We start from the raw sequence: 23,831 nt of genomic DNA, 5'->3' as shown, positions 1-23,831 counted from the left end.
CAGCTCCCTTGCTAAGGGCTCCAACACTTGGGCTCCCTGTTGTCTGCCCAGTCCTTCTGCCGCCCCCTAGGAGAGCCGGAGGAAGGTCAGGGCCTCTGTCTGGGAGCAGTCCACATTCTCACCTACTTTTTCCTTACATGGAAAGCACCTTAAATTGTTTTTTCAAATTCTAACACTCCATACACAAGTCAGCCACCAGCGACACAAAACAATCAAGAGACCTCAGCAACCAAAAATCTTTAACTTACAACTAATCCCCCGGCACAAATGACATCTCCTACAACAGACCACCAAAAAACGGCTTCCTGTAAACAAACCACTGCTGGGCTTGTTAATCTAATTAAATCCTTATTTTGTTCTTTAACCGCAAGCAGCTCACTTCGCACTGCACTGGGGCGGAATTTCTATTTCCAAGAGACACAGAAATAATTCCCGTTGAAAGAGCCCAAGTTAGGTGCCTGCAGGAGCCTGTGTCAGTGATGAGCCATGACTATAGGTCTGTCCCTCCTGCCTTCCTTCCACACACTGCCCACTTGCTCACAGAATACTTACTGGCCTGTGCTCATGCAAATCCAGGACTGGCTCGGCCCCGTTGCTGGGTTACAGCAAGAAGGCACAGGTAAATAGGTGTGAAGTTAGGAATCTGTCAATCTGTCTGGAGGTGGCCACGGAAGGCACTGACCGGTTAAGGGTGCCAGGCCAACTGTCCTGACTTCTCTCACCTCTCCACTATTTAGGGATACTGATTCATTTTGGTTCACAAGCCCCAGCCCCAGGGACCCCCTCACAGTCCCAGGCAAATGGGGACAGCCAGGCACCCTTCCTTCATCTGTTCCAGCTTCTCTACACATGCAGGAATCCGCCCATAATACTAAGTCTGCCTGCCACGGAGGATGACCCAGACTCTCATCCTCTTCCATCTGACCCCCACCCCCTACTTTCAACAGGCAATCATCTCCCCCAGATTCTTCTGTCCTGGAAGCATCACGGTCGCACAAACATCCCACAAAGGAGAAAGGGTCATCACCTAGGCTGCAGAAGGTACGCGGACTTCAAGGAAACCACGGCCCTCTCTGCCAGCAACAGGACTCGACTCGGACGACACCAGGCAGCGGAAACTGCAAACGGCACTCACACAACCAGTCTACCCCATTTCCTACTTATCTTATGCAAAGTTTGCCTGGCGCTTATTAATTCCAGCTCTCCCGCCACCATTTAATCTCTGCTTCCATTTCATTCTTAGAGGCCTGTGATTATTCTAATTCAGCATTTGGATGACTTCATTTCCGCTCAAGTACACCCAGGTCAACTTGGATAGAAAAGAAAGAGGAGGAGAAGAAAAATAATCAGCTAAAAGCTATTAAATATCAGCCGTGTGCCTCATGATTGCTTTTAAAGGCACTGGTGAGGTTAGCACCAGTCAGAGACACAACCCTTCTGCCTTTTCCTGCATATTACCATTTTTTTCCTGAGGCTCCCACTGTCACAGCTTCCAATGGAAGTACAGACTGGCAGCCCACTTGGAGCTAATTTACAAACACCAAACCCGAGTATACACAGAGCTGTAAAGATGTAAGGGCAGTAAGTGGACAGAACTGGCCTTTCTATGGAGAGACTAATTCGAATGGGACCAAGAAAGAAGAAAGAAAAGCATACAGGACTCATGTAACAGGGTACCCCAACTGATGGGCGGGGGCCCGGCAGGAATCTCCATATCAATGTTCACTCCACCCCACAATGGAGCTCGAGTTCCATGCCAAGTCTAATGAACTGAGCTTTCTCTCTGGTAAGAACCACCCCTCGCACCCCCTGGCACAGGCCTGAGCCATGATTTCTAGGGCATTTTCAGTGGAGGGAGAGAAAGGCTTTCTTTCTCATGCTAACAACTCCATTGTCAATGACCTCTGCAGAGGACTCTGGGAAGGTGAGCCTGGAAGTGTTTTCTTGCTTCTCTGCACTGCCTCCCACACCAGGCTCATTAACTCCTTTGTGCCCAAGTCTTCCCTCTCCCTGAACCAGCAGAAAAACGAAGGCTAAACCACACTGGGAAACACAGACACACAGCAAGGCCAGGGAGCTGGGGCCTTGTTCGTCTACCTTCTAGGCAACCCAACTGGCATTCATTAGCATAACGGCAAGTGTTCCAGCTTGCCACCCGGAAGGCAGCCTCTCTTTCTATCCGGAGATTGTAAAGCACTGTTAACAGGGCAATAATAACGTCTGAGGCCTTCGCCTCACGACAGCTGGCTGTATTTTATACACTAAAAGGGAAATGGGAAGTTTTCCTAAAGACTCGCTATTTCAGGAGCCCCTTTGAGAAGCCACAGGCTGAAGATTTAGGAGAGGTGAGGTTAGAGCACGCAGCCTGTTTCTGAATCCAGGTGGGTGGGACAGAAATTGCTCCAGGGAGGACACGTTCACAGGGAAAAAAACAAGGTTGTTTAGCAGGAGGGTTTACCTGTGAAGCCCCATCCTGTTACCCCAGGGGAAAGCATGTTTGCTTGCTGCCACCTGGCTGGAGGGTGGGGGGGAGGGGAGAGAGGAAGAGGAAAGCAGAGGAGGCCACATTCTCCCCCAACCAAAAAAAAAAAAAAAAAAAAATTAAACCTCGACTCTTCCCACTGAGCAGCTCAGCCAGGGATCACAGGGCACACGCAGTCCCCACCCTGTGTGAGACACCTGTGAAGGGAGAGACAGACACAAACCAGACACAATGAGTGACACCCAGAGCACTGCAGGCCTCACTTTGGCCCTGCAGGGATGAACACTTCACAACAGTGGCCTTTAACACAGCTGGCCAGGAAGTGGGGAACGACCCTTCCAGGTCCACCCCACAGCGGGAACCGAAGAGGGCCTCAGGGACAGGGAGATCATCCAGAGAGAGGTGGGGCAGGTGGCGGGTGAGGCCGCCCACCTGCACAGACCACTTAGGGAGGCATGCACCTCAGGGGCTTAGGGTCCAGCAGCACACAAGGACTTCCGTAAGCAGGATCTGAGCAGCAGCTGTGGAATACCACAGTCATACCTGTACCTGAAGCCTGCAGCTAGCAAACAACAGGTATCAAATACTTGCTCAGAGCATAATCCCCGCTGAGCACCCTCCCCCTCCCCCACCTCCACAGAATAAATGAGCTCTTATCCTCATCGTACGAAGAAGCCAACTCATTCTTGTTTTCCATTTTTCAGTTTTTCCAAAACGTCTCCAAGCACCACTCTCTGGAGTTCAAGTTCACTTTGATAGGCGCACACATGGCCCGACTCCAACACCAAGGGTGCCCAGAGCCTGCCACAGCCCCAAGAGCTGTGATTTTCCAGGGGTTTCTTTGGAGGACTTTTCTTTCCACCCACCCCACCGAGAGACCGGCACAGGAAGGGGTTAAACCCCTCTTGTCCAACTGCAAACTCGGGCACTGGCCCAGAAGGGACATGGGAACCAGGGCAGGCCAGTGATAAAGGCGGATTGTAGCAGCCCACTGAATTGGAAATGACTTGTAGGCCTAATGAAACAGAACTTTGGCAGTAAAACAGAATGAAAGGAATGAGACAATAAAAGACAGGAACAAAGGGTGCAGAGTCGGTTCAGCTTAGCAAAATAAGCTCACTTTGTTGTTGGGAAAAGCCAAAGCCGATTAGGATAAACCAATGACTAAGCATAAGTCTTCCAAACTAATTACACAGTTCACCATGTGAAGTATAATTGGAGGCCTCCACACACGGGCTGCGCGCTTTCATGGGAGTTCTCTAAAGTGAGACTCACCCAGCCAGCCCCGCACCAGGCAGCCCTATCATGGTGGGGAACAGCTGAAAGGTACGGAACAGCTCCATCCAGGATGAAGTCGAGAATTCATTAAGTTTAAAAGCCTTTTTTGATCTCCAAAATCCTATAAGTGAGAATTTAAGAGACCGGGTACTTGAAGGAGGGGCCTACAGGGGAGAAGGAGAAGGAGGAAACCCATGGACGTGGAGTTCCTTTGATCTGGTGCATTTTAATTACCAAGCTGCACTCTTCCGGGGGGCTTTGCAGGCAGAACCGTGGTGAACAGGGCAATCCATCGTCTGGGTGTATCTCAGCCATCACTTACCTGCCATTTTCTAGAACAGTCTAGATACATCACTCCTGGCTGGATGAAGTCATGCGCACAGATAACGTCCAGTAAGAAACCCAAGGCAGCAAAATAAATTACTGAATATCAGCGTTTTTGACAAATGAACAAAACTGGTTCCCTCTAAGGAGGCGGCTGGTTCTTGGCAAAGTGAGAGGCAGAGTTTTATACATGGTGAAAGGGGCAAGGTGCAGGTCGCACAGAAGCATGCAACCCTCCAGGTTCGGCCCCGCAAAGGCTATTTGATCTCGGACAACATCATCTTTCTGGCCATCAGCTGCATCACACACCCAACAGATCTGCTGCCTACATAACATGCCACTCTCAAGAAGCACATCCGAAAATGCAGTAAAGCATTAGCCTCGGGCACACGTCACCCTCTCCACCAACACAAACTGTCCTCACTGTAACGTCTGAGCCTCACAACTCCAAGTTTCACAGATTTAGATCCAGCACGTGCAGCAGGGAGATGAAAATACTGTAGGGTTTTTCTGGGTTTTACTCATAGGCTAAAGACTCCAGCTTATAAATAGTGGCCTTTTCCAAATAAAGAATCCCTACACTTTTTACGCATCACAAAGTCCAGAAATAAACATGAACATGGTTAAGACTGTCTTGCTGATTATAGACCATGCTCACTACTACTGAGAATGCATTGCTTTGGGTGTAGTCTACAGACACCTCAGATTATCATTATCTATTTATCTGTTTTCTACATGACGATCTTTTGAGCTTAAAACTAACCTTAGGAGTAATTTAGTACAGGCGTCAACTCTGGCTTACAATAAAGTTTTATTGAAACACAACCAGAGGCATCTGCTTACAAGTTGGCGATGGCTGCTTTTGTACTACAGCAGCAGATGCAAGTGCCAGTAATAGGTACTAGGGGGTTTGCAAAGCCACAAATATTTAAATAGTTGTCTAACCCCTTCCCTCAGAAGAGAAACTGAGGCCAACAAAGAACTTGTCAAAGTGTCACGGCTTGGGGGGTGGGGGACTGTCAGCCCAGCAGGTCGGGATTACCTCTGCCTTTATTTTCCTCCAAGGACAGCCCAGACCGCTGTCTAGAGGTGAGGCGGTCCTTCGAAGTCAGCAGAGGCCTGCAATGATGGCCCTGCCTCACGATCTCATCTTGAGCATAAAGGATCATGTAAGTACCTGTGTTATTTAAGGCTTTCAGTGGGGGTTCGCACTGTGGCCATTTGAGACAGTCACATCCCATGTCAGAGTCCCTGGTTTGAGTCCTGACTGCTCCACTTCTGATCCAGCTTCCTGCTAACACTCCTGGGAAGGCAGTGGATGATGGCCTACATGCTTGGGTTCCTGCCAAACACACAGGGTCCCTGAATGGCATTCTGGGCTCATGGCTTCAGCCTGACCCAGGCCTGGCTGTTGTGGGCATTTAGGAAGTGAATCAGTGGATGGAAGATCTCTCTGTCTCACCCCAAATAAATAAATAAATCTTTAAAGAAAAAATAAAACTCTCAGGGTGTCACTCTGTGCCCACTCTGCTGCAGTCATGACGTATTTATGCTCCCACAACTCAGTCCCGATAGCTGTGTTCTCCATCCTGACTGCTACCTGGAATAAGCAGCAGAAGCCGCTGCCAACTCAGGCAGGATGGGAAGCAGGAAAGGGGAGAGAGGACATCCAGGGACATCTGAAAAGACAATGGCACACCCTGCAGGGAGCCCAGGGAAGGTGCAAAGTTCTAGTGTTGAGAAGCAGGAAGGAGAGGATGAGCTCTGTTTTCCATCAGCCTCACCCTGGGTGACCACTGGTGAAACTCAGTGCCCTGCCCTTCCATGTCCACCTCCTTCCCATGTCTGCTGTGCAGGGTGGAAGGTGATGTGCGTCCATGTCTCCAGCATTGGCCCTGAGCACACTGAAGGTCACTACCATCTATCTGCTCTTTGCACCCTCCCCACCGTAAATCCATCCTGAGGGTTGAGCAGCAGTTGGAACAAGATGCAGAGTTCAGGTTCTGTTACAGACAAGCCTGGTGTGGGAGTCTGCATCCAGCTCTCCCCTCAGAGGGCCATGGCCAGGAATCAAAGAGAGAACCCATTTAACAACCCACACCATGGGCAACACCACTCCCCGCCAGAGAAGAACTAAGACAATGTAAGCCAAAGGCCTGGCCCAGTAACCAACACTGTAAATGATAAAATCTACAACTGGCTTAAAGATAGCCCCAAACAACTTTACATATGTGTGCATGTGTGAGTATACTTTATGCTTCATGTGTGTGCATGTGAGTATACTTCATGAATGTTAGTATATTTTGGTGTTGGTATGCTTCATGTGTTCATATACGTCATGTGTATGAGTATACTTTATGCACATGGCTGTATACCTCCTGTAAGTATACTTTGTGTGTGTTAGTATATATTCATTAATGTGGGAGTACACTTCAAGTATGTGATAATATATTTAATGTATGTGAGAGTATATTTCATGTAAGTGAACACACGTCATGCATTAGCATACTTCATGCATGTATGAGTATACTTCCTAAGTATACTCTGTGTGAGAGTCTATTTCATGCATGTAAGAGTATACTTTGTTTCATGTGAGTATATTTTGCTCCTCTACTCTGAACATTCCAGATTCCAATGAATTAGACCAGAATGCTAAAAGGGAGTGGACCTTTCCCACTGGGCTACAAAAGGGACACCAACTGCCAGCCCAAAGAGAAGCCGGCCATTCTGCAGGCAGACCCAGATAACAGGTTACACAGCATATGGATGAAATAAGCCACACAGGCATGAGCAGAGATCGCCAGGGTTCTGACACATTCAGAGCCTCCTCAGTCCTTTCACAAAGCACTTGCTAAGTTTACCCGTCCTGCCAGCATCCACTAACGTCATGGCAGAATGAACCGGGCAGCCCACGAATGGACGAGTGCCGTGCCAGGGAAGACGGTCTATGACCACTTCCTGTACAAAAGGCCAACTGTTTTCATGGCAGGGATGGTGGCCACTGCGGTCAAGGCCCAAGTGTCCAGAGTATCTTACTGCTGACAGTGCTGGCTCACTGTCTTGGGTCACAACTACCAGTGTTCACGAAGAACAGAGAACAAAAAGAGAAAGAAGAAGAAAGAGAGAGGGAAACCCAAGGTTGGAGGCACAGAGAGATGTGCTGTGCACTGGCAAGCGTGAGCCTGTTTGGAATATTCTAACAGCCCAGCTGGGCAGCGTCAACTTCCCCAATACCCACAGACAGGCCCAGGAGATTCCAGGGCAGGTTAGGGCCAGCAAGAGGAAATCCCACCTCAGGCTTGCAAACACCACCCCTGGACTTGTTTTGTAGGCAGAAAGAGAGCCAAGCAGGCTCACCCTCCAGAGCTTTCCATGCTGCAGGCTGGACTTGTCGCATTGCATTATTTCCAATCCCTCTCCCCAGGCAGGGTGGGGACAGCGTGCTCTAAACTGGTCTCGAAGGGGGAAGCACGGTGCCACACGTGGCCAACAACACACTAAGGTGTACTTCAGGACCTGCTAGAATGCATCAACCCTCACCTGGCAATGCCAGGAAAGGCCATGGGGGAAGGTACCTTGCAAAACCGACCTGGAAGGGTCGCTCAGTGACCTCTGAGTGCAGGGCCAGGCTGGAGGACACTGGCTTCTCTTTGCTGCATGGTCTCCCATCCATGCAGAAATTCATTAACACCAGAGACAGAGAAATCTCCATTCTGAGGCTAAATAAAGGTCATGGCCATCTTCCCAGATAGTAGCTCGCAAACAGACACACCTGAGCACAGGGGCCTAGCTGCCCATTGCCCTGGGCAAACTAATGGAAAGCACAGAACCTTCGGGCTGGCCAACTCGCGGCAGTGTGATTGTACCATCCACGACAAGCAGGAAAGTCGCTGTGGGGGTAGGGAATGAGTGAGTTCGCTTAGGGCAGGCGCCATGTTTTCTGCTCTGCCACATCAGCTGTTCAGCAGGAAGATGGAGGCCTGTGCAGAGGGGACAGACCCACACCGGGGCCTCAGGACAACACCCACAACTGCTCAAAGATGTAACTCAGCCACTCACTTGCCAGCACCTGCTCCTACCATCTCCCCAAGACCAGAGGAACAGGACCTCACAGAAGCCAGCAAGGGTCAGCCCCCCGGGGCTACAGGGCCATCCAGGGGATGCATCACCCTCAGGAAGAACCCACTCACCTCCCCACCAGCCAGACCGCAGTTCTACATCCCATCTGTCTATCCGTCTCTGCCTGTCACACACACACCTCTTCTCCACCACTGTCTCCTGACTGATGTGGGGACTCGTGTAGGTCCCGCCTCTTGTAGCAACACAGCCCAGGAGACGATTCCCCTGCTGTGTCACAGACTCTCAGGTCAGGAACACAGACAGGTACAGTCCCTGCATCTTCCCAGAGCCTCCTTGGGCCCTTGACAGGGTAGGGTTCAGCTGCCAAGGACCTTGGGGAGCCCCATCTCTGCGGGCATGTTCCAGAAAGGCACAGGACCTGGAAGCCCAGTGCCAACCCACAGGCCTCCAGCAGCTTCTACGGGAGCTGCTGCCCTGTGAGTCACAGCCCAGCATGCTCCCCAGCTCTGCCCCTGCCAGCTCCTAGCCCAGGGCCCCACGTGGCCAGCAAATGCCAGCAGCACTGCACTGAAAGGCTACTCTGTCTGCTGCCGCAGCCACCCAGGGCACCATGCCGACTACAAGCCAGACTTTCCCAGCCCGACTCCTGCCGAGTTTCACTTAAATCGTGACGGCCAACTTCAAGGACGTGGTTCTGAAGGACACGGCTGTGGCTGACGCAGAGGCCACAGCAGCAGCCAAGTTAGAGGTCCCTTCTGGGTATGTGATCCAACCTCACGCCATGCTTACCTTTCCAAACTGCTCAAAATATTGCTTGACATCTTCCACAACAGTGTTCGCAGATAATCCGCCTACAAATATCTTCTTTGTTCTTGTGACCATCTGCAAGAAGGGACAAGAGAAGGGCATGGGTTAACCGTTATTCGGAGCTGTGTTTGTAAAACTATGGAAACAAGCCACACCCTACACTTCTCTGGGCAAGGTCAGGCCCGTCTAAGATGCATGGAGCAGGTCCTGTGCTTGTGGAAGAACTCTGGAAACCAGGGCTCTGCCCATCCCGCAGTGCCACCAGCAGGAGGCCTCTGTGGCCATAACCCAGAGCTTCGCTGGGATGCAGCAGTAGCAAATGACCTTCAAGCTGGTTTGACCCTCAGAAACGCAAACAAAACAGAACATGCCTAAAATCTGCTGTGCAGAAAATATCCACAAAACCCATTAAAAGAGATGCCAAGGTAATTCACAACCATGTGTGTACCGTCTACACCGAGCACCTCCAGGAGCTGGCAAATGTCTCTAGACAGGACGGGAAGCGACCTCACACCCAGGAACCCCTCTGCGAGCTCTGCCCTCCACCGTCCAACCCCCATCTTCACCTGATCCACACTCTAGTCGTGCTCAGCTAATCTCCACACCGTGCTTTGGTTCATGTAGGCCCTTCTGGGAATGGCCCCCTACTCTCTGATCTTCCCACAGTCAGCTGTAACCATCTTTCATGTCCCACAGCCTTCTCTAAAGCTCAGCAGACAGAGCTGTTGACTGTCCCGACAAACAGCGGCTCCTCCCTTTCTGAAATCTCCGAACACCACATCCATGTTCCGGTCCTCACTCCCCACTCTCCGCGTCCGTTGGCTGAACGACTTCCTTCTCCAGATGTTCAGCTCCTGATTCTTCTTAGATTCCTCCCCACCCCAACCCCAAGCACAGGCTGAGGCATGCTCAAGCCCGTGTGAGCGAGCGCTGTGATAACGCAAAAGTAAGCAAATGTAGCTCCATTTCAGAGTGCTCCCCACCCCCTACCAGTCCCAGAGCAAAAGGAGAAGGAAATTGAATAATATAAACTGTTCAGGGGTCAACGTTGTGGCACAGCGGGTTAAGTCACTGCCACAATGCCAGCATCCCATATTGGAGAGCTGGTTCGAGTTCTGGCTGCTCCCGTTCCTATCCAGCTCCCTGCCAATGTGCCTGGGAAGGCAGAAGAAGAGGTTCCCAAGTACTTGGGCCCTTGCCACCCATGTGGGAGTGCCAGAGTGAGTTCTGGGTTCTTAGCTCTAGCCTGGCCCAGCCCCAGCCATTGTGGCCATTAGGGGAGTGAACCAACAGATGGAAGAGTCCCTCCCCTCCATCTCTCTGCCTGTCAAATAAGTAAATAAATACATGAATGAATTAAAAAAAAAAAAAAAGTAAGGGGGCCAGAGTTGTGGCATAGCAGGTGGGGCCACTGCTTGAGACACCAGCATCCCATATGGGTGCTGGTTTGAGCCCCAGCTGCTCCACTTCTGACCCAGCTCCTTGCTGGTGTGCCTGGGAGAGCAGCAGAGAATGGTCCAGCTGCTTGCGCCCTTGCACCTACATGGGAAACCCGAATGAAGCACCAGCTCCCATCGTTGTGGGCATTTGTGGAGTGAACCAGTGGATGATTCTGTCTCTTGTGCTCTCTCTCTGTAACTCTGCCTTTCAAATAAATGAATAAATCTTTTTTAAACAATAATGTAAATTGTTCAAAAAAGGAGTCAAAAAATCTTACATGGAGGAGCCAAAAGTTAAGGAAATAAACTTCATTCTGGAGACTGGGTTTGAGCAATATGTCAGGGTATTTTGGTTTCAATGTCCAAATAAAAGCTTGAGACATTCGGTGGGTGCTAGACCTCACCAGTTTGGCCACAGAGAAGAAACACACGATGTCACGCGGCTCTAGTGTGTCCCGATGCAGGATGCCTCGGTTTAGGGACCACAGCTGCCCAGATCACTTCCTCACTGAGCCTCCTCACACATTTCCTAAGTGACTGAGTGAACCCAGCCACCTCCAACAGGACAGCCTCAGCTGCGTGACACCAGGGTGGCAGAGGTGACCAGCAGGAGTCTGAAAGGCACAGGACACCTGGCATCTGTATCTAATGTCTAACTCTGGGTGTGACCCTGGATGGGACTCACACCCTCTGTTCTTCATCTTCTCCTCTGCATTGCAAGGAGCTGGGCCAGAGCTCCGAGGGCCCACCTGCCAAACAAATCTGCGAGTGTGATGACCGTGATGGTGAGAGGCTTCCCAGAGCTCATGCCTGAGTTTGGCAGCTCCCATCAGGGCCATATGTCACCAGAGCACACTGGCTGACCCCACACTGGAACATCCTTGTAACGGTCTTTCTGCTCTAAGGGACATCGTCCTGGTGACTGCACACTGCCTGCCACTGTCTTCCCATTGCCTCTGAGAGCCACACGGAGATTTGCTCACGTGTTTAAAGCTATGGCTTACTTTTTTCATCTCTTTTCAGATGCATGGAGGATTAGATGATATACACGAGGACACTCCCTGAAGATCCCATCAGTGTCCATATCTGTGAAGCGCCGAGGACCTCTTGTTAACCAGGGCACCTCACTCTTGCTTCTTGCCACCCAGCTCCCTCTCCCACACTCCTGACAACTCCCTGGTGTAACAAGGTTCACAGGAACAGTAAAACGCCATCGAGTCCTCTCTAGATCTAAACCTCTCTCTGTACTCAGCAACTGCCAAATGTTACTCATGTAACCTTCTTAATGTATTCATTCAACAGACACATTAAGTGCTAGGTGCTACAGCTTACATTCTAATATAACGTGGAGTTTAATCTGCTATAAAATGGAGATATAGTAATTAGCCCAACACACAAGGTTCCTATTAGGGATAAATTAAATGGCATATGTCAAAGTGTCTAGTGGAGTACTGTGTAGACAATAAACGGGCACTGTAACTGAATCCAAAGTCAGCTCCTAAATTCATCCTTCAAGTGCAGAATAAACATGGAACAGAATACATTCTATAAAAAGTTGAAATATCAACTCCTATTGTACCATTCTCTGCCACTACAATGTCAAAAACACTTTTCTGCATCCCTTGGTGATTTCAGATGGGGCAAAGACTCCCAATAGCTTCATTTTAGAGTTTTCATTCCTTTTTTATGTTTTACCCCAGCCAAGTAATGAAATATCTATAAAGAAACACTAACGTGATCTATAAACATGCACTAGTGGAATTTTCAACTTAAAGAAACTCTGGAGAGGCATTCTAAACAGGGAACCCCATGGTCTTATTGATGCGTTGTTCAGAGGCAGGTGGGTACAGCGCAGCCCTTATCTCTGTGCCAAATGCTCCTGTGGACCCTGAGAAGTCAACGCCCACCGTGTCTTCACTCCCAGTACAGAAGTCAACAGGATGTTTATTCCCCAGTAACAGGCTAAACGAAAAGGGCACTTCCTAACACCTTTCACTCTTGCCTCGTAGTCATAAACATGCCTAGGGAGAGCCCTAAAGACAGAGGCAGACACCAGCCATAAATCTACACAGTCCCAAAAAAGCCTTTAAAACACTTTTTTTTTTTTTTTTTCTCAGCAGGATGAGAAATACCAGGCCCCAGGCTGTGCACCGAAGTGCTGGAGTTACTACAACATCCTGTGCAGGAACCAGCTGGCTCGCACGATGAAGCCCACTCTTCCGCATGCACTACAGGGAAGCTGGCTTTCTCAGAGCCTTCCACATGCAAGAATCCCAGAGAGCAGCTGGGCAACACCGCTCAGCCATGTCTCAGCTTCTGGAGACGAGCACGGTGACCCCTCTCACCAGGGGTGCACACACTCGGGGAAGGGGAGTGGTCTGCTTTGGCCAAAAAGACTGTGGACTGCTGGAGGGTTTGCAGGAGGCAGAGGACCCTAGAGTCGCACAGCCTTCTCTTCTTATCCCTTCCATCTGCATGGCTGGGGAGGAGCCAGAAAAGGACACAGGCGGGTGTACAGTCTCTCAGTGGAACTAAATGGAGAGCTTCAATTGCTCATCAGTACTAGACAAGGTTCGAGTGCACACGGGTGTGCCTGCACGTGCACATGGGCATGTGTGTACGTGTCCCAGGTAACTCCAGTCCCACTTTTCAGTCTTGGCTTCTAGTTGCTGCAGGTACCATCCAGTACCTTAGGTGCTTTAACCTTCTTCCAGCCTTGGAAAGAGTAAGCACCTGCCCCTATACACCTTTGCATTATAAAAAGTCATCTCTACCCTCAGCGAAGAGAGCCATTTCTGTTTTCATCCTCTGCTAGGTCCTCTGGGTAACTGCTTCCTACCCCTAGTCTTCACATTGGTACAGGGCTCCACCCACTGCAGTACAAGGAAGCCAGCAACTGCACCCCAGAGGGTCAGAGGGCCCCAGTATATCCAGAACCAGAAAGAACCATCTACATATCCCCAGACAGAGCTCACACCAAAATTCATGAAGGAAGTGATCTGTCACATGAGCTCTTCCCATCATCAGAGACGCCAGCGCCACTTGGGACAACCCCTCCCAGCAGATGGCCCTCTGAGGCTCAGGGTATCACCCTGGGAAATGACGTGGTGGGTGTGCACACTCCTGGCCGTGTGTACCTAAAATTCAAGCATCACTGCTGTGGAGCATTGCATCTAGACCCGTAATTTAACTAAAGACCACTGCTCTCCACACACCCCTTGGCTCCACAAAGAAAACCCCAGCACCCATGCCAGTTCAGAAAATTGCTGTTTACACACACAAACTGGCCAAAACCAGCAGCTAACTAGAGCTGAAAGCACACTCCGCCTTCCTGCCTCGAACCAGACAGCTGGCTCTTTTATGAAACTCTAAAAAGTTCCCTTTTAAAAAATGTGCTTCCATCTGAAACAGTCAGAGTAGGGCCAGTATTTATATTTTTATAAAATAGGATAAGGCAAACAGGGTGTGTGTGTGTGTGTGTGCGCGCGCGCGCCTGTGTGTGTTGAAAGCAGAGCAGGGAGAGAGATCAGAAAACACAAATTATTTTTTAAAAGATCCTGAAAGGAAAAACTTAGCTCCAACAGCACTGGCCCAAAGATAGTAGTTATTACCACAAGTGAGTGTATGTGTGTGTGTGTGGTTGGGGGCAGAACAAAAAACCATGTGAATATTTCTTAATCCTGACAAATACGTGGTGAGGCAGGAAATGGCTCTGGAGAGCCCAAAATGGGTATGAGAGGGGTCCAGAGAAATCCAATCAGCTTTTGCTATGATCATGCTCCTGAAACATTCTAAGTCACCTTAATGAAAAGATCTGTGCCGTGTTCACTGCCCAGGAACACGGGCTGGTTTACAGGTGCACTCCCACCTGCAGAGAGCCCAGGGAAGATGCTGCAAGGCTACCACCGGCTGGGACCCCGCAACCTTTCAGTCCATGCTCCCCACCATGCAGATGAAAAATCAAGTCCCACTGAGATGACTTGTGTGCCACTAAAAGGCAAGGTGAGTACTCAGGCGGACAATGTCCTTGGGGCCCATTCATTACCCCGAAAACAATCAAGCATCACTGATGAACAAAAGCACTCAGCAGGTTCAGAATCTGGGATGAATCCCAGGGCATTTTCCACCCTGCACTTTCCCCCTTGTTATTCTGCACTGCAGAATTCAGCCCCAATCCTTATATGGCAAAGATACCGACTGCAGCCCCACAACTTCCCACATCCAAGGTTCCATTTCCTGGGACGGTTCTTCCAAAGGACATATCCTCTGAAGTCCGCATCTCTCCCAGGATTTTTTCCCTTCCTTTCCCACAACACAAAACAGCCACTGTTGCTACCACCAGCACTGTCACTACTGTCACCACCACTACTGATCCCTTCATCACATCTGAATCCGGTATGCAAAATCAGAATGTTGATCAGATACTGGGAATCTTCTCCAAATGTTTCTAGGATCAAATATGGAAAAGGCACTGTGGTGCGCTCAACAGAGTCCTCCTCAATCCCAGGCCCTGGATCTGATTTGAAAAGGAGGGAGATCTGATTTGAAAACAGGGTCTTGTAAAAAAAAAAAAAAAAACCCTATTTATTTATTTGAAAGGCAGAGTTATAGACAGAGGTGGGGGGGTGGGGGAGAGGAAAGAGAGAGAGAGAGATCTTCTACCTGCTAGTTCACTCCCCAGATGATCACAATGGCCAGGGCTGGGTCAGGCTGAAGACAGGAGCCAGGAGTTTCATCCACATCTCTCATGTGGGTGCAGGGGCCCAAGGACTTGGGCCATCTTCTGCTGCTCTTCATAGGCCATTAGCAGGGAGCTAGATTGGAAATGGAGCAGCCGGGACACAAACCAGTACCCATATGGGATGGTGTCACAGGCAGCGGCTTTACCAGCTGTGCCACAGCACTGGCCCCATGGTAATAAACAGTGTCTTTACTAATTAATTACTTAAGGATCTTGAAAGGAAGCCATACTAGGTGCGAGGTGGGACCTACAGCCAGCGACTGGCGTCCTTTAAGACACAAAGAAGGGGCTATGGGAAGATGGAGGCAGAACTTGGGCTGATGCGTCCACAGTCCAAGGAGGACCAAGGATTGCTGGCAACACCGAGGCCTGGGGAGAGGCATGGGTCAGTTCCTCCCGCAGAGGCTCTGGAAGGAACCAGCACTGCTGCCATCAGAGGCATGCCTGTTACATAAGCTCCCAGGCACAGGGACTTGTCACAGCAGCCCGAGGAACTGCTGAGTGGACCAGAGGATTCGAGCACTCTCTTGCTCTCACTCGCAAATAAAAACATTTTTTTAAATTCTTGCCCTTTCCACTGACACTGTCCATTTGTCCTGGTGTTTAAAATCTTCCTCCCAGCAGAAAGACTGGGAAAGGGGAGAAGTGGGGGCATGGTGAGGAACCAGTCTGACTTCTTCTTTTTCAATTTTGAAGGAAAGAAAGATGCAAAAACAACAGGCCGGATTTTGCTAGTGGGAATGTGAGAGTCCAGCTTCTTCAGAAAAGTCTAGCAGTTCCTCAGTTACCATTTACCCGGCAAAGACTCCCAGCTATGTACCAGGAGAAAGTCAAGCACACTTCTACCAAAACTTCACCCAAGTGTTCACAGCAGCACTGCTCATCACAGCCACAAGTGGAACCACCCCAAATCCACCACACCCGAATGATTAAACACCATATGGTAGAACCACCCAGAAGACTAGGCAGCCATAAAAATGAATGAAATGCTGTCTCTTGCTACAACATGGATGAACTGTGAAAACAGCATGCTAAGTGAAAGATGCCAGTCACAAAACACCACCTATTACATAGCTCCATTTATATGAAAGCCCATGGTAAGGAAATCTATAGAGATAGAAGGCACAAAGGCACTTCAAAAAGTTCACGGGAAAAAGGAATTAAAAGATAAGTTTTAATACAAAACAAGTCTAGAATCCATGCTGAGTTAATTTCATAATATGCATCTTTTTCTTTTTAATATTTATTTATTTGAAAGGCAGAGTTATAGAGAAATAGAGGCAGAGAGAGAGAGAGAGGGAGAGAGAGAGAGAATCTTCTATCCACTGGTTCACTCCCTAGATGGCCACAACAGCCAGACCTGGGCCAATCCCAAGCCAGGATCCTGGAGCTTCTTCTGGGTCTCCCACATGGGCGCAGGGGCCTAAGAACTTGGGCCATCTTCTACTGCTTTCACAGGCCACAGCAGAGAGCTGGATTGTAAGTGGAACAGTCAGTTTTGAACAGCACCCATACGGTGCCTGTTGACACTGCAGGCAGCAGCTTTACCTGGTACACCACAGCGATGGCCCCATAATATGCATTTTCCATTAACTTTTTGAAAACTCTGCAGACAGTAGTTGCCTACTGGGGGTGGTGATGACTAAAAGGTATGTGGTTTCTTCTTGCGATGATAAAAATGTTGAAATTGACTGTGGCAATGGGTGCACATATCTGAATATAACAGAACCCACTGAATTATACATTTAAGTGTGTAACTGAGATATGCATCTAGCACAGCAGCCAAGATGTTGGCTGAGATTTCACCATCTTATATCGAGCCCAGGTTCAAGTCCCAGCTCCTGGGGCCGGCGCTGTGGTGCAGCAAGATAATGCCCTGGCCTGAAGCACCAGCATCCCTTATGGGCGCCAGTTAAAGACCCGGCTGCTCCACTTCTGATCCAGCTCTCTGCTATGGCCTGGGATAGCAGTGGAAGATGGCCCAAGTCCTTGGGCCCCTGCACCCACGTGGGAGACCCAGAAGAAGCTCCTGGCTCCTGGTTTCGGATCGGCGCAGTTCTGGCTGTTGCGGCCAATTGGAGAGTGAACCATTGGATAGAAGACCTTTCTCCCTCTCTCTGCCTTTCCTTTCTCTGTGTAACTCTGACTTTCAAGTAAAATAAATAAATCTTAAAAAAAAAAAAGTCCCAGCTCCAATTCTGTTTCTAGCCTCCTGCTAATCTGCACCTTGGGAGACAGCATGTGATGACTCAAGTACTTGGATCTCTGCCACCCACATGGGAGATCTGGATTGAGTTCCTGATTCCTGGAGTTGGCTTGGCCCAGGCCTGGCTACTATAGGCATTAGGGGAATGAAACACTGGATGGAACACCTCTGTGTGCCTGTCTCTGTCTCTGCCTTTCAAATAAACAGAAGATAAATACTCTTTTTTTATTTTTTATTATTTTATTTATTTATTTTATTTATTTTTTACAGGCAGAGTGGACAGTGAGAGAGAGAGACAGAGAGAAAGGTCTTCCTTTTGCCGTTGGTTCACCCTCCAATGGCCGCCACGGTAGGTGCGCTGCAGCCGGCGCACCGCGCTGATCCGAAGCCAGGAGCCAGGTGCTTCTCCTGGTCTCCCATGGGGTGCAGGGCCCAAGGACTTGGGCCATCCTCCACTGCACTCCCTGGCCACAGTGGAGAGCTGGCCTGGAAGAGGGGCAACCGGGACAGGATCGGTGCCCCGACCGGGACTAGAACCCGGTGTGCCGGCGCTGCAAGGCGGAGGATTAGCCTAGTGAGCCACGGCGCCGGCTGAAGATAAATACTTTTTAAAACTAAATATATAATTATAAGGTATTTGAACTATACTTCAATTAAACTCTCCTTCCTCCTCCCCTCCCACACACCCTAAAATACAGACAGGCTAGAGAGATCCCTAGACCAAGTTTATGAATGAGACCAGGGCTCAGAATTATCCCAAATGCCCAAGAAAGTACATCCTCTCTGCTGCTCCCTCTGCTGACCCCATGTGTTCCAAGTCACCCATAGCTGCCCACTGGGAAAGGGTATAACAATCTTTTATGTTGCCAATCACAGAACTCAACTTTGGAGGAGCTGACAACAAAAAACCTCAAAGGTTTCTCTGAGCTCTTCCTCCCAGCCTATAGCTATCATCTAGGGAGCACTAGGGTTCACGTTCTAATTTGGCATTCCCTCTAACAGCTTTAAAATTAGGAGGGGAAAAAATAGCCATCATCTATGTGGAGCTGGGCTGAAATTTACACACAATTACACGACATAGGTATTAACACTACCTCTGATTAAAACAACAACAACTCACCTATAGGAGAAGGTAATCTTGTGATGACATCTTGGGCAGGGAGCACAGGCCCCCCTCACTCAGCCCTCTGCCTGGCTCCCTCCCAGACTCATTTTAAAAATGCTCCTTCCTCTTACCCTTGGGCAGGAAGCTGCAGCCGCAGGGTGACCTGTCCACAGATCAGTATCAGAGAGTAATATCCTAGACAGTAGCACTGATTCCTATCGGGGGCTTGCGGGGCGGTGGGAGGAGCAGGTAAGAGAAAAAGGTACAGAGATGAGCACTGCCTCGCAAGGCACAGGAAATTAAGGATTGTGACGTCCACGTCAGCAGAGGCTGAGCGAGGGGGCTGGCTGCTGTCAGGGCTGCCCTGAGTCCACAGGTGGTTTACCTGTCACTCCGTCCTTCCTGGGGCCCCTGACCCGCCAGTGCTCGCCACACAATCAGCTGGACTCACCACGGGGAAGGCCCCAAGACTTGACCTGTGTTCAAATGATGACCACTACCTCAAAATGGTGGTATCAGGCAAAATTAAATTCCTCAATCTGTGAGGAAGCTGAGCATGTCTGCAGACAGAAGACAGCTTCCATGGCTGCTGCTTGACAGGCTGAGAGAGACAGGGAAAGAAAGAGACAGACAGGATGCTGGGTCTGGGGCTGGGACCTGTCACTCCAGAGTGAGAGCCCGATGTGCCCCTGGGGAAACTCCTCTGACAAAGCACAGGATGACCCACGGCAACAGAGAGGACCTAGAAACAGCGACATGGACAGTTCTGGGGTCCCTGGCTATAGCACAGAAGTGCCAAGAGAGCAGAAGTGATCCAAATCAAACAGTTCTAAGTTTAAATTATCTGATACTTGTCCACTAGTTGTTTTTCTTTTTCTTTTCATTTTCCAGCACATCTGTATACACTGAGACATGCTAAATAACTGAATCAGGTTAAATAGATAAGGTCGGGTCAAGTCTGAGCCTCACTCTTCCCCTGCTTTCCTAAGATTGATTGATTGATTTGAAAGTCAGAGGGACAGACAGGGAGAGACAGAGACATCTTCCATCTACTGGTTCTCTGCCCAAAAGGCCATGATGGTTGAGGCTGGGTCAGGCCAAAGCCAGGATTCAGGAGCTCAAGCTCTTGGGCCATCTTCTACTGCTTTCCCAGTACATTAGCAGGGAGCTGGATCAGAAGTGGAGTAGCTCGGACTCGAATTAGCAGTGTTGCAGGTGGTAGCTTAACCTGCTGTGCCACAGTGCTGGCCCCTACTCTCCCCTTCTATAATTGCACATAATACCCTGGGCTAACAAACATGGACAGATAACGCCTGTGACAGGGTAACTGAGAAGACTGCTGGTACATCCTCCAACAGACACCAAGTCTCTCCAACAAGAGACCACCCTCCAACAGAGACACCAAGGAAACCCAGTCCCCGAGCCTACATCCTGAAGCACACAGCTTCCTTGGGGTCTCTCCCTCTGGCTCCAGCTCTTCTCACCAGAAGCCAGTCCAAGTACAGGCAGTGACACCAGCCATGGTGCTAAGTTCAGAACATCTGTTGCCACCACCTAATGGCGCTTGTCCCCAAACATTTCAGGTTGTCTGGGTAACAACTACCAGAGGACAGGTTTCTACCCTGAAGTTAAAAGTTTCTTGGACCCAGAAGTAGAGCCCTACTCCTTTACCCACTACCTTACAGGGCCCCAGTCCTTTCCTCAACAACAGTTTAGGGACCATCAAGGGCCGGGCTGAGATGCCAGGCTGGGGAGAAGTCAGGTGAAGCCATGTTAGTCAGGAGCTTCCGAGGGTACCACTGTCTCCCACGGAAGACTGCTCAAGGGGGGGGGGGGGGGTTCTGGAACCCACCCTTCCCGTGAGCAGGGAGCCACCTACAAGAGCGAGGCCTATTCCCATCAGCAGCAATCTGACCTGCTCTTCTTGGTAGAGGGAGAACAAAACCATTGCTGGTACGCAGGCTCTCGAGTCAAGGTGTCCCAGCCCCCAAACCCTCCAGCTGATTTCAGGAGAAGAACGGCAGCCTTAACCCTTAGCCTTGATTACCTTCATTACCATATTTTAGACATACAGGCAATCAGTTCCTGATGAGCAGGTTTTACTTAATCCACACGGTGTAGAGAGGCTGCGAGGCACTGACGCTCTCACAGTGCAGCGCTGCTCAGCCCTGGTGCAGAGCGGCTTGGCCTTGGGGATGCCTAGAACCCACTGATGCCCAGGCCTCAGCCTGGGGATCCTCATGTCATTGCTCCACAGTGAGGTCCAGGCAGCAGGATTTTTTTAGTGCTCCCCAGAAGATCCTGATGTGCAGCCAGAGCTCTATAAGCAGCTGCTTCTGCCATGGAGGCCCCAACAACAGCATTCTGAGCATGAGGGGACAAAAGGCAGAAGGGGGCAGATGGAGTCTAGGGTCTCCCAGGGAATGGCAGCTCTGAGTCCCAGCACAGCCCCCACTCGTGTCATGGAGCTGCTGTGACCATCCCAAGAGATGAGGACATTACTGCACCAGCACACAGTAGGTGCTCCAAAAACGTGTGCTGAATCCCAGGAGAGCAGGAATGATGACCAAGGGGGTAAGAGCAAGTCACAATCATTCACTCCTTCTCTTTTCAAACATGTTTTGAGGACCTACTATGTACCAAGCACGATGCTAGGCTCAGTGGATGTAAAGTCACACACCTCATCTCTGCTCCAACGACACTCAATGTCAAGGGAAAACTGTGTTGTCTGTAGCATCATAGAGTTTTAGGGGTACAGGACTAGGCGAGACCTGTGGTGTGAAGGTCAGCAGGGGTTAGAGAGGAGAGAAGCGGGGAAAGGTCTCCCTTTGAGGTCTGCTAGTGGCTCCAGAAGACAGAAGCTATGTAATACTATGGAGCTATGGAATACATGGAGCAGAGCTGGCCCAGGCTGGACAAGGAGGGGCCTGCAGGTCAGGCCAGGGAGGCAGAACCTCTACAGGGCACAAACAGCAGGCAACTTTTAACCTGCTTGATAAGAAAAAAAAAAAAAACAGGGCCACTGAGCATGGGGAAGGTGGGAAGCCTGGGTTATTTTAATGCTTCAATGTTGGCCAGGAGACGTGGGCAAAAGAAAGGGACGGACCGATAGGAAGGTCTCTGGACATCAGTCCTCATGACCAGTCTGTGGCCTGGGGTCAGCTCCCCTGCCCACATCTCCTCCTGCTCTGCCATGCTACTCTCCCAGAAACAGGCAGTGGTGGGAGAGAAGGTAGAGACAGGGCAGCGAGCGGAGGCAGACGGTGAGATAAGCACATGGCACCCTTTGCACAATGGTCTTGGGTAACACACTTGGCCATCTGTTGGGTCATAAATAGTGCCTGTCAAGGAAAGCAAGACATGCATACACACCCTCCCCCGCCCTGGCCAGGTTGTGCCGATTTGGTCCTTTCCTCCCCCTACAAGTAACTTCCCTTCAAGGAAATGGGGAGACTCAAAGAACTGTTTGTGGTAAGAGAAGCCAAAATCATTATGAGCAAGTTTCCCTGCTTTTGAACGAATGGCTCACCTCCTCAAAATATGGGAGGTGATTTTTCTAAACCAAGGAGGACCTTGGAAGCTACAAAGAATACCAGATCTGACACTTTTCAGATGGGAAGGTTGGATTCCAATCTCAGCACCCCAGGCAGGCTGAGTGATACAGTAGAAAGCAGAGGAACCTGAGAAATCCAGTGCTGCCATGTGTCTACTGCGTGACCAAAGCACCTGAGCACCTCTCAACTCCAGTTTCTTCCTCTACAAAACTGGATTAAAAGAGCTAGCACATGAAATATGCCTGGCACGGGGTTGGAACTAGAGACACCCACTAAACAACTCTTCCCTCTCCCAGCCACTTTCCCTACCCTACCAGTGACTTCACCTCTGTCCTCTGTGAATAGAGATCAAACCATCCCTGCCTGCATCACAGACCACACAGAGAAGGAAAGGCACTTGGAAGAGGCACAAAGCAAACTCTGGACATGTAACAACTAAGTATTATCAATTCTACTGCACTTGGATTTTTGTGGACACTACCCTGAACCAGGCCACCTCCAGCAACAGCTCTTGGCAAATGTGGCATTCTAGGGACTAAAGATGCTTCAGGAAAACAAAGGCTGTCTCCATGCAAGGCTGCATCTTCATCTGCTATAACCTCGGCTGCTCCTTACCCTCAAAAGAATAGATGGCTGCACATTACAAAGGCCATTCTGTGTGAGAGATAAAGCTGCCCATGCCTCAGAGGTAATATTTCTCTGCTACACCAATATCCTAATCCATCCACGCACACCTCGTGCCAGGAACATATTTCTATAAATCTTCACATAAAAGAAAACTTTATTTTCCAGTGGGATAAACAGAGGAGAAAAGGCAACAACAGCCACAGCAAAAAAAATACAATAAAAATAAAAATCACCAATCAAACCTCGGCCTGCCAGGAACTTTACTAAGTGTGCAGTGTTACAGATGTTTTATAGCCACAATGTCTGTTCTATTTAAAACACTTGCACTCGGCCAACCAAACAGTGAAAAAGAGAAAAGGGAAAGCTACATTCCCCTATGCGCCCCACCTGGCTAACTGGTCTGGCCTGGCTGTTTATTGAGGCAAAGAGGCAACAGGGGACCAGTAGCTGTCGGCCAGAACATGGCAGGCTCATTTTGTAGCTGACTCTGGAGGGCCGTCAAATCACACACAGCCCGACCAACAGCGTGTGGCTCTCTCTGCGGGGCACTTCTGCCTGGAAGACCTGGGGCTTCTACAGGGAAATCTCCCCACACCTGACAGGAGAGGAATCAAATCTAGTTCCCTTCCCAAAAGGAAGAAAAATCCGCCTGGTTAAACCTCATTTGTACAAGCAGCACTCATTCACTCCCTCTTCAATCATCTGTTGAGTGTCTGCTACATACAAGGGACTGCTACATACAAGGAACTCAGAGGCCCATCAGCTGCAGTCAGGATGCTCCCACTCTACCCAGAGACAAAGTTCCACGAGGCAGGAGAGCCATGGTTTCTTCCAGATGGAAGTTAAGGACCTTTGTCAGTTTTGTTTAGCCCTGTATTCTTAGCTCCTAAAAGAAGACCTTACACACAGGAGGCACTCAATTAACATCAGTTGGGGGTTGGCGTTGTGGCATAGTAGGTAAAGCCACCACCTGCCACACCAGCATCCCACATGCATGGCGATTCATGTCCCGGCTGCTCCACTTCCAATCCAGCTCCCTGCTAATGGCCAGGGAAAAGCAGTGGAAAATGGCCCCAAGTACCCAGATGAGATTCCTGGCTCCTGGTCAGACTGTTCCATCCTGGCTATTGCAATCATTTAGGGAGTGAACCAGCAGATGAAAGATATCTCTCTCTCTCTCTCTCTCTC

At 49.8% G+C, this 23,831-nt stretch overlaps 1 protein-coding gene across 12 annotated transcripts in view; it reads right to left on the bottom strand.

The window, feature by feature from the left end:
* The window catches only part of MSI2 (musashi RNA binding protein 2), a 406,247-nt gene that overhangs the window by 245,794 nt on the left and 136,622 nt on the right, over window positions 1–23,831 (bottom strand). For all 12 annotated transcript variants that reach the window (XM_062175386.1, XM_062175387.1, XM_062175389.1 and 9 more), the window contains one exon: window positions 8,954–9,046. In XM_062175386.1, coding sequence (XP_062031370.1) covers window positions 8,954–9,046 — 93 coding nt within the window. The remainder of the gene's footprint in view (window positions 1–8,953; window positions 9,047–23,831) is intronic.

Source organism: Lepus europaeus, chromosome 18 (assembly GCF_033115175.1).
Source record: "Lepus europaeus isolate LE1 chromosome 18, mLepTim1.pri, whole genome shotgun sequence".
Classification (NCBI taxonomy): Eukaryota; Metazoa; Chordata; class Mammalia; order Lagomorpha; family Leporidae; genus Lepus; species Lepus europaeus.
Note: the sequence above shows the minus strand (reverse complement) of the source record. Positions and strands in the feature narration are given on the sequence as shown.